This window comes from Cyanistes caeruleus, chromosome 5 (assembly GCF_971803275.1).
Source record: "Cyanistes caeruleus chromosome 5, bCyaCae1.hap1.1, whole genome shotgun sequence".
NCBI lineage: Eukaryota > Metazoa > Chordata > Aves > Passeriformes > Paridae > Cyanistes > Cyanistes caeruleus.
In genome coordinates this window covers 44,895,647-44,909,900 of record NC_141705.1, presented here as the reverse complement: position 1 = coordinate 44,909,900, position 14,254 = coordinate 44,895,647, and the positions used below count along the sequence as shown (strand labels likewise).

The window sequence follows — 14,254 nt, the reverse complement described above, 5'->3', positions numbered from 1 at the left end:
ACTGCTTCTACGCAGGCGCAATAGCCGCGCGCGCCTAAATATCTGCCCTGCCTGGCGCGCGCCGGCCGCCGACCAATGGGACAGGGCCGGGGGGGCGTGGCCGGGCCGCTGCCACTGGCCAGCCGTGCGCGCGCGCCCGCCGGGAAAGGAGCGCGAGGTTTTGAAGAGGGTGCGGGGGGCGCGCGCCGGCCCCGGTCCGGGATGGCTGAGGCCTTGGTAAGAGAGGGCGGGGGCGGTCGGTCCGTGTGTCTTCGTCTGTCTGCGTGTGTGTTTGCGTGTCTGCGTGTGTCTGTCTGCGTGTGTCTGTCTGTCTGGTTTGTTGTGGGCGGCGGCCGGGCCCGTCCGTAGCTCAGAGGCGCGGCCCTCAGCGCGCTCCTGAGGGGAGGGGCGGGCCGGTCTTCCACTTCCCCCTGAGGAAAGCGACGTTGGAATTGGGGTTCCGCGCTCACTCCGGGACCTGGGCTGCTGGCATTTGTGCTCTGAGGGCTGCTCTGTCGGGAGCCCACTTCCCCTCAGCGCACAAGTGTCTGCCAGACCCTGTTCCCCTCAGGCTGCCTCTGGACAGCCGACTTCCACGGCTTGTGAGCGCATCAAGAGCAGGACACTTGTGCAGGCACGCTAGAATCGTGCATAAGTTTTGAAATTCTTCATGTGTAAGGCGACACGAACAGAATAATAAATAAACTGTTAAAGGCTGTTTTAGGTCCGTGACAGGAATTTTTAATTTCTTTATTGCGCAGGGTCAGTTGCCAGTGCATTATGCTGCATTCTGCTGCGAGGGGAAGGGGGTTTAAGCTCGAGTGCTGGATTGACTGCGGAATGTGGTTCTGAATAGTTTCTAAAGTGGTGTCATTTGGTCAGTTTTCCCATGTTACCAGTAATTTTCTTCTGCCGCTTTAAACCAATGTTGAAAATTTGCAGTGAAATCAATCCATATAGATTTGGATATTTTTGATACCAGAAGTAATATCCAAAGGGGAATCACAAAGAAGTGCAAAGTTTAGTCAGTATGGCAAACTTCAAAAAAACGTGCTGAATTATCTTGTGTTAGGATTACATAATTTCCACACTGCATATACTCTTTAAATTTAGATGAATCAGAAAGAGATTATAGTTGTCTTTCAGCTAAACATTTACGTTTTTTAAGATGCTTTCCTGTCACATTTGTCAAGAGCTGCATTCTGCTTTACTGTTGAATTTTTCTTGCCCTTTCTTCCCATTTTATCATCTACAATCCTTGCCGGTTCCCAGGTCAGCAGCTTTACCTGATTACACGGAGAATGTGCTGCTGCTTGAATTATTGCTGCTCCAGTTGGAGTAAATGGGTGGAGTCCTGTGTGCTGTTTGACTTTGGTAATACTTGGGTTTCAAGTGGATGAAGAGGCGCTGTGGCATTCTAAGAAAAACAATGCTGCAATAACTCCCACTCTCCCACTACTTTAAGATGTCTCAAGAGTCCTCGATACCTTGTTTTTCTGTCAAGTGTCATCATGCTTAGTAAAAATTGATTCTTGTTTCTTCACAGAATCGTTTAAAAAACAAGTACAGAGCAAGATTCTGCCATGGAGGAAGGTAATTTGCATTTAAACATTTAAACATTCTATTCTTAGATTCTGGAAAACTTACCTTGATTTTTGTCTGAGAGCTAAATGTCAAAACTACGTGATGTACCTTATTAAAATGTTCATGTGATGTTTCCCAAATTTCTTGTGAGAGGAGCAAGCTCTGTTGGGGCGACAAGGCTCCAAGGTTTTGCTTTGCTGAGGCAACAGACTGTGGTGTAGCTGTACCTAAGGTACCCACCCCTAACTGGGCTGCCTGAGTGGGGAAGCAGTAACCTGTACAAAAATATTGCCTTCAAGGAGTAGAGAAATGAAGCCCACATGGAGTTCCAGCATATTTAGACCTTGCTGATAAGTGTTAGAGATGAGTTTGAGCATTTGCAGTGCTGTGACGTTCTTTACATATGTGTTAGGAGTCTGTGAAGGTTTTGTTGCTGAAATCCATTTCTGGACATGAGTTTCATGAGCTTACCAAATGTATGCAATTAGCTGTTTTTAAGGGTATGTAGTGATCATTATGGGAGTAATATTCCATGGCTTTTCTAGTGTTGTTTTGCTTGTGATCAACACTGACTGGTGAATTACTAATTTCTGCCCTTTTCATTTGTGCTCGTTTGAAATAGTAATCCAACCAGCTGAGGTGTTCACTTGCTTATGGGTTGGATGCCTCAAGCCAATCCTTGCTGCTGAAACTTTTGTATAAGCATAGAAATAGCTTGTTTTGCAGGGTGTCTCCCTGTGTGGAGGGATAGACGTGCAGCAGCACATTTCATTTCTAGGTGTGCTGTGACTGCATCACTGTGCAGGCAACATAGCTCGAGGTCTGATTTATAAAAAAATTTTTATATTTCAGGTGAGACTCTAGTCAGCCTAAAGCTCATTTACCTCAGGGCTGTTGCAGTAGTTGCATGTTTTCTTTTATGTAGAGGGAATTCTTCATTCTTATTATATCACTTACTATATCTCTGTATCTTACTGTATCATTGTGGCAATGAGACTTTTTTTCTCCTGGAATTCTTACGTAGACAAATTTCTTTGTAGATATCTATGCAGTGAACTGGTAGGTGGAAATGTATTAAAGTTGGAACTAGGGGAAGTAATAACCTAAAATATTAAGAAGTTAAACTTTGCTGCTTTAATGTTTGGGATAAGAATATTTGGTATTTTTGATTGAAAATATTTTTCCCTCTTTTTTCTAGAAATAAGATTGATCTACAGCCAGGTCAAAACATACTGAAAGTCATACAGGATTGCTTTGAAAGTAAGCTCTTATTTGGTGTTCTGCTTGATTTCCTGATAAAAGAAAAAAAGTATTTTCTTTCTTGTGTTATATTTACTGGTAAGAAGATAGAAGTAAAAAATATGAATGAAATGGATAAAAATAGTATTTCTCGGGGTTTTTAAGAACAGCCTCTTTCAGCTTTTCGAGACTGTGTCTTACCTGGCTTATAAGATCTTTGTCAAGCAGCTGATTCCTTTCTTGTTTGGATTTACATGACCTTAATAAGCCTTAGAACTTGTTAAAATTAATGAAACCTGGACAATTCCAAGATTCCCGCATTTACTGTTTTTTTCCTTCATAGGTGGCAGCAGTGACCTTACAGTAAACTCTCCAAATTGCTCAACCTTTATTTTGAAAAATGAGAAGGAGACTTCAGTGCAGAGACAAAGGATAAGTTCTGTCAGTGTCATAGTGTAGCACTGGGTACAGGTTCATGTGGGTACAAGTTTAATTCTCTAGCATTATTTCTGTATGAGCACCTGTAAAAGTATGTAGGCTATAAATTAACAATTTGTAACAGTTGTTGAAAATGTTATTTTTTTCTTAGCTTGTTGTGCTCTAATAGTGAATATTCTATCAGTAGAATTATTTATTAGCTTTTTTCATTGGGTTTTTACTAATGAAAGATTCTTCAGCTTTTTGTCCAGGATAGTTAAATTTCTCATGATTGCAGGCTGAACCATGCTCCCTTATTACTGGTGGTGGCTATGGCTGCCTTGGACTCCATTGGAGCTGGTTGTGGTCACTTTGCTGTATATGTGGACACAGTTCTTAGCTATGAGATGGACAATAAAATTTAAAGGTGATTCATGTAGAAAAGTAGCTGGTTAAATCCTGATAGTTATCTGTACAATAACTTCAAATATCTGTAACTTTGTTGAAGATTGGAAACAAGTTGAAGGCCTTGTTAGTGTGCTGCTTGAGAGGATGATGCCAATAATCTAGTTTGTATATTTAATTGTGGTATCTTGATTTCATTTTTTTTTTAAGTAGGATATTCTATTAATGGCGGGGTTCAGAGCAGGCAACCTTATAATGGTGTTTGTTTATGTTAGTCTGATGTTATAATAGAATATAATCTCAAAACAATTATTGCTAAGCCTCAGCCTTAATAAAGTCTTAATAAAGTCTAATAAAGAGTAATTAAATACTTTAATTAATTCTAATGGCAATAATAAATAGTTTACCTTGAGACTAGGATGTCTTAAAGCTGCATATAGATTTTTACCGTACACACTGTTTTACCTGTTGTTTGAGATTTACAGTTATTTTAGGAAGTTTTACACAATAGAAAGTTGAAGTATTTAGGTAAAATAGAACTGTGATTCAAATGAGTGTGAATTAAGGGAAAGACATTGTCATGTTCTGTAGAAATGTATATTCCTGCTAGAATACCCTTGCTTTATCAAATATTTTATTTCATTTCATTATTTGTTACCAACTATGATAGTCCAAGGCAAGGTCAGCCAACTCTGTGAAAAGAGCCCGTGAGTCTGCAGACCCCTCACCCGCATTGCCGCTGAAACCAGTGAGCAGCAAAGGTTGGTCACACTATTACTGAATTAATGTTTTTAAAATAACTGTTTACTGGGATTTTGTAAGGTTTTAAGTAAAAGAATTAAACCTGTTCTGTATATATGACAGCACAGTCATGTGAATCACACCTGAAGACTGCAAAACACCATTATGTAGCTGCTTCTGAAAAAACAGAGACTCCTATGTCTAAAAGTAAAAAAAAAAATACACTAAAAGATGTTGAAGCACCATGCCAGCATCCAGAAGTGCCTTTGGACTCTGGGAATAATCGTGGGTCTGTTGGAACACCTTTTCCTGTGGAGGAAGCAGAAAGGTCTCCTGTAGTTAAGTAAGTAGAGCTGAACATGGTTGTTGTGTCGTATTCCATGTGTGCACCCCCCCCTCCCCACCTCAGGGTAAATTGAGTTTAGATTGTGAACTCATAAAAAATAATTCCAGGCTTTTTAGGAAGTTTCCATATTTGTGTTTAGAAAGGGCAGAATTCTTTTTTTCTTATTCTGGTGATATGTGCAGTACCCAAGTGAAAGACGCCTGTCAGAATAGATTTAAACTTTTTTCCAGGAAAGTGCACCAAAGTTTCAGCTTCTCAGATCATCCAGACTTCTTCAGTGAATCCAATTGACAGTGATGACTTTAAAAGTTAACAAGAATCTGTTAAAGCAGAAATGAGCAGTTATTGTTCTTCTTGCTGTGAATATGCAAATATTTTATACAAAGTAAAACAGCTTCAGTTATGATTATTATCACCTCATTGGAATATTTGAAGCTGAGCTGCAACACTGGCCAGTGTCTTGGCCACAGTTCTGCTTTCCTGAAGGGTAGAATCTCTGGGGTAGATCATAAAGATGGACTGACACTGATCCCATTACTCCCGTTGATGGACTGAAATTGGAAAGACAGTGCACCTGTTGTCTATGAAACCTGACAATTTCTCAAGCACATTCTCCTAAAATTAGGAATTTGTCTTGCTGAGCAGCCTTTACTTTGATTAAGAGTCATATGCTGACTGCATGTTGCCTGTGGACAATTGCTACTATACTGGAAAGCACTACTGCTAACCTGTGTTGCAGCAAGTTTCCAAAGGGAAGCTCATTCACAAGAAGTGAGATGCTGTTAGCAGGAGCATCTGTTCATCCTCACAGTACTTTATTGTGCACTCAGGATTTACAGCAACATGTTTGAATGCTGTTTCTCATTTGTAGATTGCATTTTGATAACTGGAGTACTCCAGCTGCAGCAAAGAGCCATGGAGAAGTTGAAAAATTGGAAGGACCTCAGCCTGGGAGACATGAGCAGGCTGTTCCTGTGCAAGGAGCAAAATGCGTTACTGCATCATCTGCCCGGGCAGAGACGTCTTTCTCTGCAGCTGTCTTAGCAGCTGTAGGCACAAGAACGCTTGGAAAGAGGTTTGTTTGGAGTCTTAATATGGAATGTACGATGGATGAACTTGATAATAATTCTTCTGAGGAATGTTCTGTACTGTGTCTAGGTGTTGGGAAGATACCACTAGATGTGGAAGATTGAAAGGCAATTTCCCCCCAACCCTGAATGACATGAATTTTTTTTTCCCTCCATTCTTTAGATATTCAACCACAGTATTGCCACCGTCACCTCATCCTGTGAAACATCAAAATATAGAAATAGAAAATGAATGTGAATTTTCAATTGATGAATCAGATGGTGCATCTTCTCCTTCTTGGATTTCGATACCCACTAAGAACAAAAAATCAAAAAACGGTGGCTCTGCAACTCCCATTTCTAAACCTCAGCCTTCTGGAAAGGAGAAGACACAGAATAAGAAAGTCAAGAACAGAAAAGTACAGGTTAAAGCACTTACTAAACAGAAACTGGATCATCTGGATGTTGGAGCTTTTAACTTCAAAGAAGTATCAGAGTCAGATCCAAACCCTAATAGTGAAGAAAATGTCCTTACATCTCAAAGCCAAAAGAGTATTCATATTGGTAAGTTTTTTAACAGCTCTTCAGACTTTTCCTTCCAGGTGGAAGGAAATTATTGGATTAATTTCTGGTGGTTTGTTAGGAAATTATAATTAAGTAGATGATAGACATCAGTGGATTCCTTTTTGGTGTTTCAGTTGCACAGTTAGATTTCGGTGAGACAGAGAGGCAGTGAGACAGTGTCTTCACTTTTTTTGCCACACTTTTTGCCTTCCCTGTTAGAAAATTAAAAATTAAATTAGCAGTGTTGCCTTCAGTCACCGAAGGTAGGTACCCAACAAACTTTGTTCCTCTCTCCATAGAAAGGTGGTTATGTGCTTTGAACAGAAAGGGGTTTGAGTTTTAGGAATTATTTGTGAAGGGTTTTGTAGCACCAAACACTGAAAACTGCAAAGCAGACTGAATGTAACATTTCTGCCCCTTTGTATTTTTATCAGGAAATACTGGAAGTACACCAAAAAGGTTTTTGTAGATTATAGTGGAAACCTTCTTTTAGCCAGTGGTGATAAAACTGGTTTTATGATACCTCTTTTTTTTTTTTTTTTTCCCCTTTCTTTTTCTTCCCCATTTTGATTCTTTGATTGGTTTTTGTGCATTCAGATGTCAATATATGTCTTCAGGTTCAATGGGAAAAGGTAATAATGTCCAAATATTTTGTGTATTGACAGGAAAGACTGAAAAGGATGCACTTAGACAAGACTCTCCAAACCAGGAAAAGAGCACAGTCTGGGAACCAGAAGCTGAAGAGCAGATGTTGTCATGGTCTGGATTGGAAACAGAACCATCTGATGAAAAGCAGTGTAAAACAAAAATGCTTCCAAGTGAGGATTTGCCTATGCCCTCATCTGGGCATCAGGAAGAGCAGTCTGTGCCACTAAAAAAGTCTCTCCAGTCTTCCAAGGATATGCAGTTGGCTTCTAAAGCTTCTCAGCATTTAGTTAAGAAGAAACAAACTGCTAAGCAGAGACTTCCGGAAGTCAAAGTATCTAAGAGAGGGACAGTAAGTCCAAAGAAGTGGCTTAAATTATCTGACCAGCAAAGTAGTAATAAAAAGCCTCAATTACAAAGAGAGGAGAGTTCTAACAATGAACCTGGTGAAGACGAGCTTGAAAGAGAACCTGTAGGACTGAATGAAATGTGCACCACACCCTTACATCAGAAATTAGAGACTCCTGTGATTCAGAAGTTGACCAAGTCCAAAAAGCCTCGAAATGTATTACACACACCAGAGTCACCTGGTGGTGCAAATAACAGAACTCCTCTAAAAGCACTCCAGCATCCCATGGAGAGTGTGAAGAATCCTGAAAAGAAGAAGCGTGCGTCTGCCAAGTCTTCAGGGAAGATACCCAAAAAGATTCCACGTAGAACCAATAATGCTCTTTCCTCAAGCTCTGAAGGCACTGAGTCTCAAACAGATTCTGACAGCACTTCTGTACAGGACATGTCAAGGAAAAAACAGAAGTTATCAGATGTGAAAATAAAAAGTAACAAAAGAAAACGTAACAGACAGTATGGACCACAGTAAGCTTTTTGTGATTCCTTAGAAATGTGGTGTGTAACTTGGTAGATAATTAAACACATCTTGTCAACTTCTAAGCAGCAGTTGCCCAGTTGAAGTATATGATAGTTTGAGGCTGGTTGAATAGTAAATAGAGAAACCAAGCAGTTTAATCAACGTTCTTTTCTCAGGGCTGGGTGCCATATTTAGTGTCTCCTACATGAGGAAACTTGTTCTAGTTAAGTTTTCTTGTGAGGCTTGCATAGCAGATCTAGTTTAGCACAACTCCAACACCCACGGAATAACTTCACTGTCAAGTTTGTTCCTTTGTAAAACTAAATTTAGAAAATACAGCATTTAATTCTTCAGCTATGTTTATTTTTGTCAATCTAAAGACTAAGTAAGTTTAGGTGGTCTAAAATGTGGTTTATAATCATTGGTCTTTCCATTGCTTTTTCATTTTTTTTAATGTCTTTTCTATAGTTTTGTTCAGGATGTAAAATTATTGACCTACAGATACCTTTCATTAAATTTACTTAACACCAAATGTAATAAGAATAATTTTTTCTTTTCTAGGGGTTCCTTTGTAGCTGGGAAGGTTGTGAGTTGTGAAAGGTAATTTCCTGAGTTGTCTGAAAAATGTTAGTTTAATCCTACTTCTGCCCCACTGAGACCCCCTGAAACTGGGCAGCTGGTGCAGCTACTAGTTCTGTGCCCTACTAGTGAAACATTGAGTAAGAACAGAATTCTGATTTGTGCTTGAGGGATTTGAATACTGTGCTAATACAGTTAATAAAGTAATATAGTTATTCTTCCTGTCATGAATAAGGGGTCATAATAAGCTTCTTGCCTTTGGGGATTTCTTTCCTTTGAGGCTTGCTTCCACATTAGTGTGTAATTTTTGAACAGAAGGACCAGTGCTCCTGGAACTAATGACAGTTGCACTAATAAAATTGGTGTCAAGTGGGGTATAGAACTCATATCTGCAATCCAAACTCTTTGTGCACATATATAGGCATGTATCTTCCCCTTTTATGAGGTGGGAACTTAATAACAAAGCAAACAGAAGTGGCAGTCTGTGAATTTATTAAATTCTTATGCAGTCATTCTATGGAAAATGTTGGGGGCTTTAATTCTAAGGGAACCTATTGCAGATTGACTTTGACAAATTTGTAGTCAAATTTGGTTTGCTAACCTAGGTAATTGAAATGCATATTTTGGAGTTGAAGTGGATAACAGCTGAACTTCACTGGCACAGTAAAAGCAGTGAAGCATAGCCTCAGGGGGGAAAGAAGGAGGGTCAAGGGTACTGATGCTAAGGCTGTAGGAGAAGTTCTGTTGCAAGTGGCTTGATTGCTAGAGAATTTCTGTTGGAGCTATATGTGTAAATTGTTGCCATTTTATGGGGCAGATTTCATGACAGACTGCATATTAAAAGCTGTTTTACTCTCCTTTCCTTAGAGTATCCAAAGCAGCTCTTTAAAGCACTTCCATAATTATGGTATGTTGAAAATTGTTTCTAAGGTAATACTACAGAGGTGAGGATTCTGTTCTGGAATGGAGAAAAAAGTAAAAGTTTAGGAAACCTCTTTAGAGAGGAGGTGTGAAGACTCATTGCCTGCCTGATGACTGAGTAGAGGAGTAGTTTGTGAACTTCTGACCTGTGATTTCTAAGGAGTAGTCATTTGCTTCAGTGTCTAATTGGTATAGACTTGTTTAAAAGCAAAATAAAATCCAGCCCATATGATCTGAAAAAAAATTACTATTCTTGGTAGTGATGTAATGTTCCTTTGACACTTAACATGTTCAAGCAGGTGTATTTTTTTTCCATTGCAGCGGGCCTGTTCTAGAAGGTAGTGACAAATTTGCTTCCAGCACAAAATCTCCTGAACAGGATGCATCTTCAGGTAATATTTAAATTGGTATTTCCTTGCATTTTTTATATAAGCTTCTTAAACTTCTAAACTGTAACTGACAGTTCAGTAATTTCTGCTGTATTCAGATTGTCCAGAACAAGAAATGCAGATTTTATTGGCAGTGGTTACATTTCTGCCCAACTGTGTAGTACAGCATGCCAGCTTTATGTTTCTAGCTTTGGGAGACCACAGCCCTCCATGGTTGGGCATCATGCCTACCAAGATAAAATTATTCCTTCCAAAATACTTCCAGTTTGATGTGTTGCCATGTGATGGTTCTGTATGCAATCACTTCAGGCAAACCTGTGGGCCAAACAATTCTTTGGTTTGGTGTTTATTTTTGGTGGGGCGAGGAGGTTGTTTGTTTGTTTGTTTTGGGTTTTTTGTGTTTGTGTTTTTTGTGGTTTTCTTGTTTCCTTTGTTGTGTTAGGGTTTTTTTTGTTAGTTGTTCAGTTTGGTTTTGTGTTTGGGGGTTTTTGTGTGGGGAGGGCTATTATTTTTTTATTATTTGTTTGGTTTCAGTTTTAAGTTTCACTACACTAGTTGCACATGTTGTCATAATGAACATGAGCACTGGAGATACAAAATCTTTTACTTTGTGTTTCAAAGCCAGATGAATGTTATTAGTTCATGCAATGCTTTCTTCAGATACCGAGTTTTGTGCGTGTTCTGGTAAAAAATTTGTTCTAAATTTGTTCGAGTGATACAAATCTGAATGACCTTGCACTTTGATCAATAAAATTATGTGTATAGTTTATATTGTCGATGTTCACTTTATCAAGAGGGATAGGTATGAGGAGTATTTACTTAAGTATATAGTATTTAAGTAATTTTTAAGTTTACTCTGTTTAAAACTAATTACAGATACTGTTTATCTACACTGGATTTCATATATGTTTATTTAAGTAAAAAGTATTAGTGGAAGCACTATCCTTGGGACTTCTGTTTGTGTTACTTTTGGTTGTTTCTAGTTGGCATATTGAATAAAAGTCAGGAATAATAAATGGGGGGGGGTTTTAATGTATTTTCAGATAATTCTGAAGATTTGAATTACAAATTAAAACATCTGTTGTCAGACGAAATAGCAAGGCATAAAATAGGTAAGATTATTTTAAAATATCATAATGTGTGTAAATGCAAATGCATTTTCAACTTGATATAAACGTTGCTGAAGGAGACACAGGCAAACACCTAGAAATGTGTTCATCTGTTCATAAGTATTTACAAATAGGGTTTGTTATTTCTTCAGGTATAGCCCATCTCTTAAATTTTAAGTTATTTTTTAAAACTTCTGGTGTTTCTTTTTTTTATTTCTCTATTCAACAGTTGTCTTTCTAACTGCCACAATTCCGCTTTTCATGATATTGTGTTAAGGAAACTTGCAAATCTCACCATCCTGGAGCCACTCAGGCATTCATGCGCCCACTACCACAGACTTTTAAGTCCTGAGACTGAAACACCTTTATGGTGGTTGGGTCCAGTGCCCTGACAGGTGCCCCACTTGACTCCCTACACAGCCAGACAAGGTTTCCTTGCTGACTGGACCCTGGGTTTCCCATAGAAGACTTCCAGACCTCTGGTTCCTTTAAGTAATTTTATGTTGTAGCAATGGAATAACAGCTTAAACTAGAATAAGTTACTATCTGGGCTTTTGTACCCTCACACGTTCCATGTCCTCAGCAGTCTGGGGTCCTACTGGTCCTTCCAGCTGAGTCCTTGTCTCCTGCTGTGTCCCCGAGTGTCTGGTGGCTGTGCCACAGGTCCCTGTGCCTCTTGTTGTTCAAAGGGTCAGCATTGGTTCATGACCTCTTGCCTGAGGCTCCCACCCAAAGCTCAATCTTCAGCTGGCACTGCAGCTGCACACCTGCACTGAATATAATCCTTAAATAAATTCTAAAAAAAGAGTCAGGATAGCTCTTTCTGTTCAGTGAGAACAGTAAGAGTTTGAATTGATTTTATGCAGTAAAACTGAGGGTGCAAATAACCTGACTTCTTTGGTGGTCTGAGTCTAGATAGGATGGAACAATGAACATGTAATCAGTTGTAGTCCCATGTTTATCTGCTTTACATTGCTTTACATTTTTATTGGCTTCATTATTATTTTATGCACAACACTTTAGTTGTCTCCCTTCAAAAACTGTCTCAGCAGCTGTTTCGTATTTACTATTTTTAACATTTAAATAGTCTCATTTAATTTGCTCTGAGATCTGAAGGGGCTTTTACTCTTTCTTACAAACACTAAAGTATCATACTGTAGTCGTATATGGCAGCTTATACAACTTGAAAGTTGAGACTGTGTGATTAGTACATCTGAAGATAAATATTTGAGAAATCATGTAAATGTGTGAGTTTCTTGTTGCAAAAGTTCTGCTTTTCTGGACTCTGGAAACAGGACATCTGAATTTGGAAGAGAAGGATGTACTTATGCAGTCTCTGTTACCTTCCCCATGCCTTTCATGGTTGCTAATGAAGTCCCTCAGATTCAGGCAGGGTTCTTAGTCTTTGTTGAGAGCTTTGTCTTCACAGGTGAAGCATGTTTGCTGTCCTAGGACTTGAGCTCCTAAGTCTGTGTATGAGTGGTTCACGAAGATATATAGAATGGAATCTTATGCCAAATCAGGGTGGTGATTGTTTAAGAAAAAGGAGGGTAAAATACTGATGTATGCAGAAGAAGGCATTTGGCAATACTTGATTCCTATTTTCTTGCCGTGATAGCAATGTGATAAATATATCAGCTAGAAAGTGCTGACCCTCTTGTGGTACAGAACAAGAGGAAAGAATATTTAATGTTTTCTGTGTCTGAATTTTGCTTTCCTACTTAATGTGAATGACTTCATCCTTCAAATCAGTAATGCCATCCAACACACCTAATGTTCGTCGGACAAAAAGGATACGGCTGAGACCTCTGGAATATTGGAGAGGCGAGCGCATAAACTATACTATGAAGTCGTCAGGTATTAGTAGCAAAATATCTATTTGCTTCCTTTTGATAGAGCAGAAGAGAGAAATCTGTGAGTTGATCTTGTGCTGTGCAGGCTTTGAGATGCTTACTAATGGGTAACTTGTTAAAAAAAGGCTATTTGTGGTCTCCAGTTACTTAGTCATCTTTCCATGTAGTTTTCTTCTGTTCTGACACCCCTGTGTCAGCTGAAAATAATATCAGCAGAGCATGTTAAGTACTTTTGCCTTCATTTTTGAAGGAAGAACAGAACAATTTCTCTGTACTCATGGGTTTTTTAAGTCAGAGATTGTGTATGATACTGGAAAAAGGCAATCTACTGGATCATTTGTTGAAGCATTTCTTTTTGTGGGAGGATTGTTTTCCAGAGCAGATACTATAACATTTTATAGTCTCAGTGTTAAATAACCTAAGTGAGAAAATAGATCTTGTTCTCAGGGATTTTTTATTATAAATATCTCAAGTTGCATTGCACTCTAAAGTACTTAATGTTGAAAAGCCTTTTTGTTTGTTCTGGCTTTCTAAAGGGATCTGAAAAATTCAGCATCAAGGAAATGTATTCTCAATTGAAATGCTGATTGGTTGTGCAAGTTTGCATTCTTTTAAATTTAGTATGAGTTAGTGAACTTTGTTTAACTTCCTTTTGTTTCAGGAGGGCTTGTGATTAGTGGGCTAGTGCATCCAGAAACAAAACCTGTCAGGAAGAGTAAAAGGACGAAGGATTGTCCCAAGCAGAAAAGAGATAACACAAGTAGGACACAGTTTTTTTTCCTTCAGATACTTTGGAGTCTCTTTAATCAAATGCTCTACTACTCTAAGATTTTCTTCCTGTAAACACTCAGTTCTCTCTCTGGGTGAAAATAATTTTATAACATAATTTATTAATACAATCTGATGAGGAAGAACCTGCTCCTACTGGATCTATAGCAATGCTGTACATTCCTCTTGTAAAACTGTTCACTTCTCAGCATATGAAAGAAATAAATGCTGGACATACCCAGAAGTGCTATTGTGCCTTTAAAGCAGGGGCTGAAGAAACTAAACAGTACTTACTTTGTGTTCAGATCAGATGCTGGTGTGCACACTTAAGGTATAAAAACTTGTAGGCATTTTGCTGATACCTGTAATGACACATCTAAAAACACAGTGGAGAGTGTTAGTAGGGTTTCAATCTGTTATAGTTTAAATAAAAACCACAGCAGAGTAGGTGAAGAGAGAGCTTTAAGAACAGTGCATAAGCTGGTTAAAAGTGGACAATAAATCTATGTTTAAACACAAACTCTCTGGCCAGTAAATGATAAATATGTAAGTAGTTCTCAGAAAAGAGAGTCAAAGTCCAAAAGCCAAATTATTTTTGCTGTACTCTCTGGAAGATGTTTTAATGCTAAAGAGCCTTTCTTTTTGAGGACTGTCTAGAGCTTTTGTTTGAAACTGAAACATTTCTCTGTGAAGCTACAGAACTAATAAAACAAGTGCTAACAAACATGGAAAATGCCATATGGTTTTAGCACTAAACTAACCAGGACTGACATAATCATTAGA

The 14,254-nt window shown here is 38.7% G+C and overlaps 1 protein-coding gene across 7 annotated transcripts in view; it reads left to right on the top strand.

Moving 5' to 3' along the window:
• The first annotated feature begins 69 nt into the window (after positions 1–69).
• CENPC (centromere protein C) overlaps positions 70–14,254 on the top strand; it is a 28,331-nt gene continuing 14,146 nt past the window's right edge. For 3 of the 7 annotated variants that reach the window (XM_086891603.1, XM_086891602.1, XM_086891601.1), the window contains exons 1-14: positions 246–703; positions 1,526–1,572; positions 2,762–2,823; positions 3,146–3,243; positions 4,295–4,385; positions 4,489–4,708; positions 5,583–5,786; positions 5,963–6,342; positions 7,008–7,860; positions 8,414–8,452; positions 9,674–9,744; positions 10,785–10,853; positions 12,603–12,707; positions 13,365–13,463. In XM_086891603.1, the coding sequence (XP_086747729.1) occupies positions 4,563–4,708; positions 5,583–5,786; positions 5,963–6,342; positions 7,008–7,860; positions 8,414–8,452; positions 9,674–9,744; positions 10,785–10,853; positions 12,603–12,707; positions 13,365–13,463 (1,966 nt within the window). In that variant the 5' untranslated portion in view covers positions 246–703; positions 1,526–1,572; positions 2,762–2,823; ... (1 more) ...; positions 4,295–4,385; positions 4,489–4,562. Of the gene's footprint in view, positions 217–245; positions 704–1,525; positions 1,573–2,761; positions 2,824–3,145; positions 3,244–4,294; positions 4,386–4,488; positions 4,709–5,582; positions 5,787–5,962; positions 6,343–7,007; positions 7,861–8,413; positions 8,453–9,673; positions 9,745–10,784; positions 10,854–12,602; positions 12,708–13,364; positions 13,464–14,254 lie in introns of those variants that run through there. The other 4 variants (XM_086891600.1, XM_086891598.1, XM_086891597.1 and 1 more) reach the window with 2 other exon arrangements.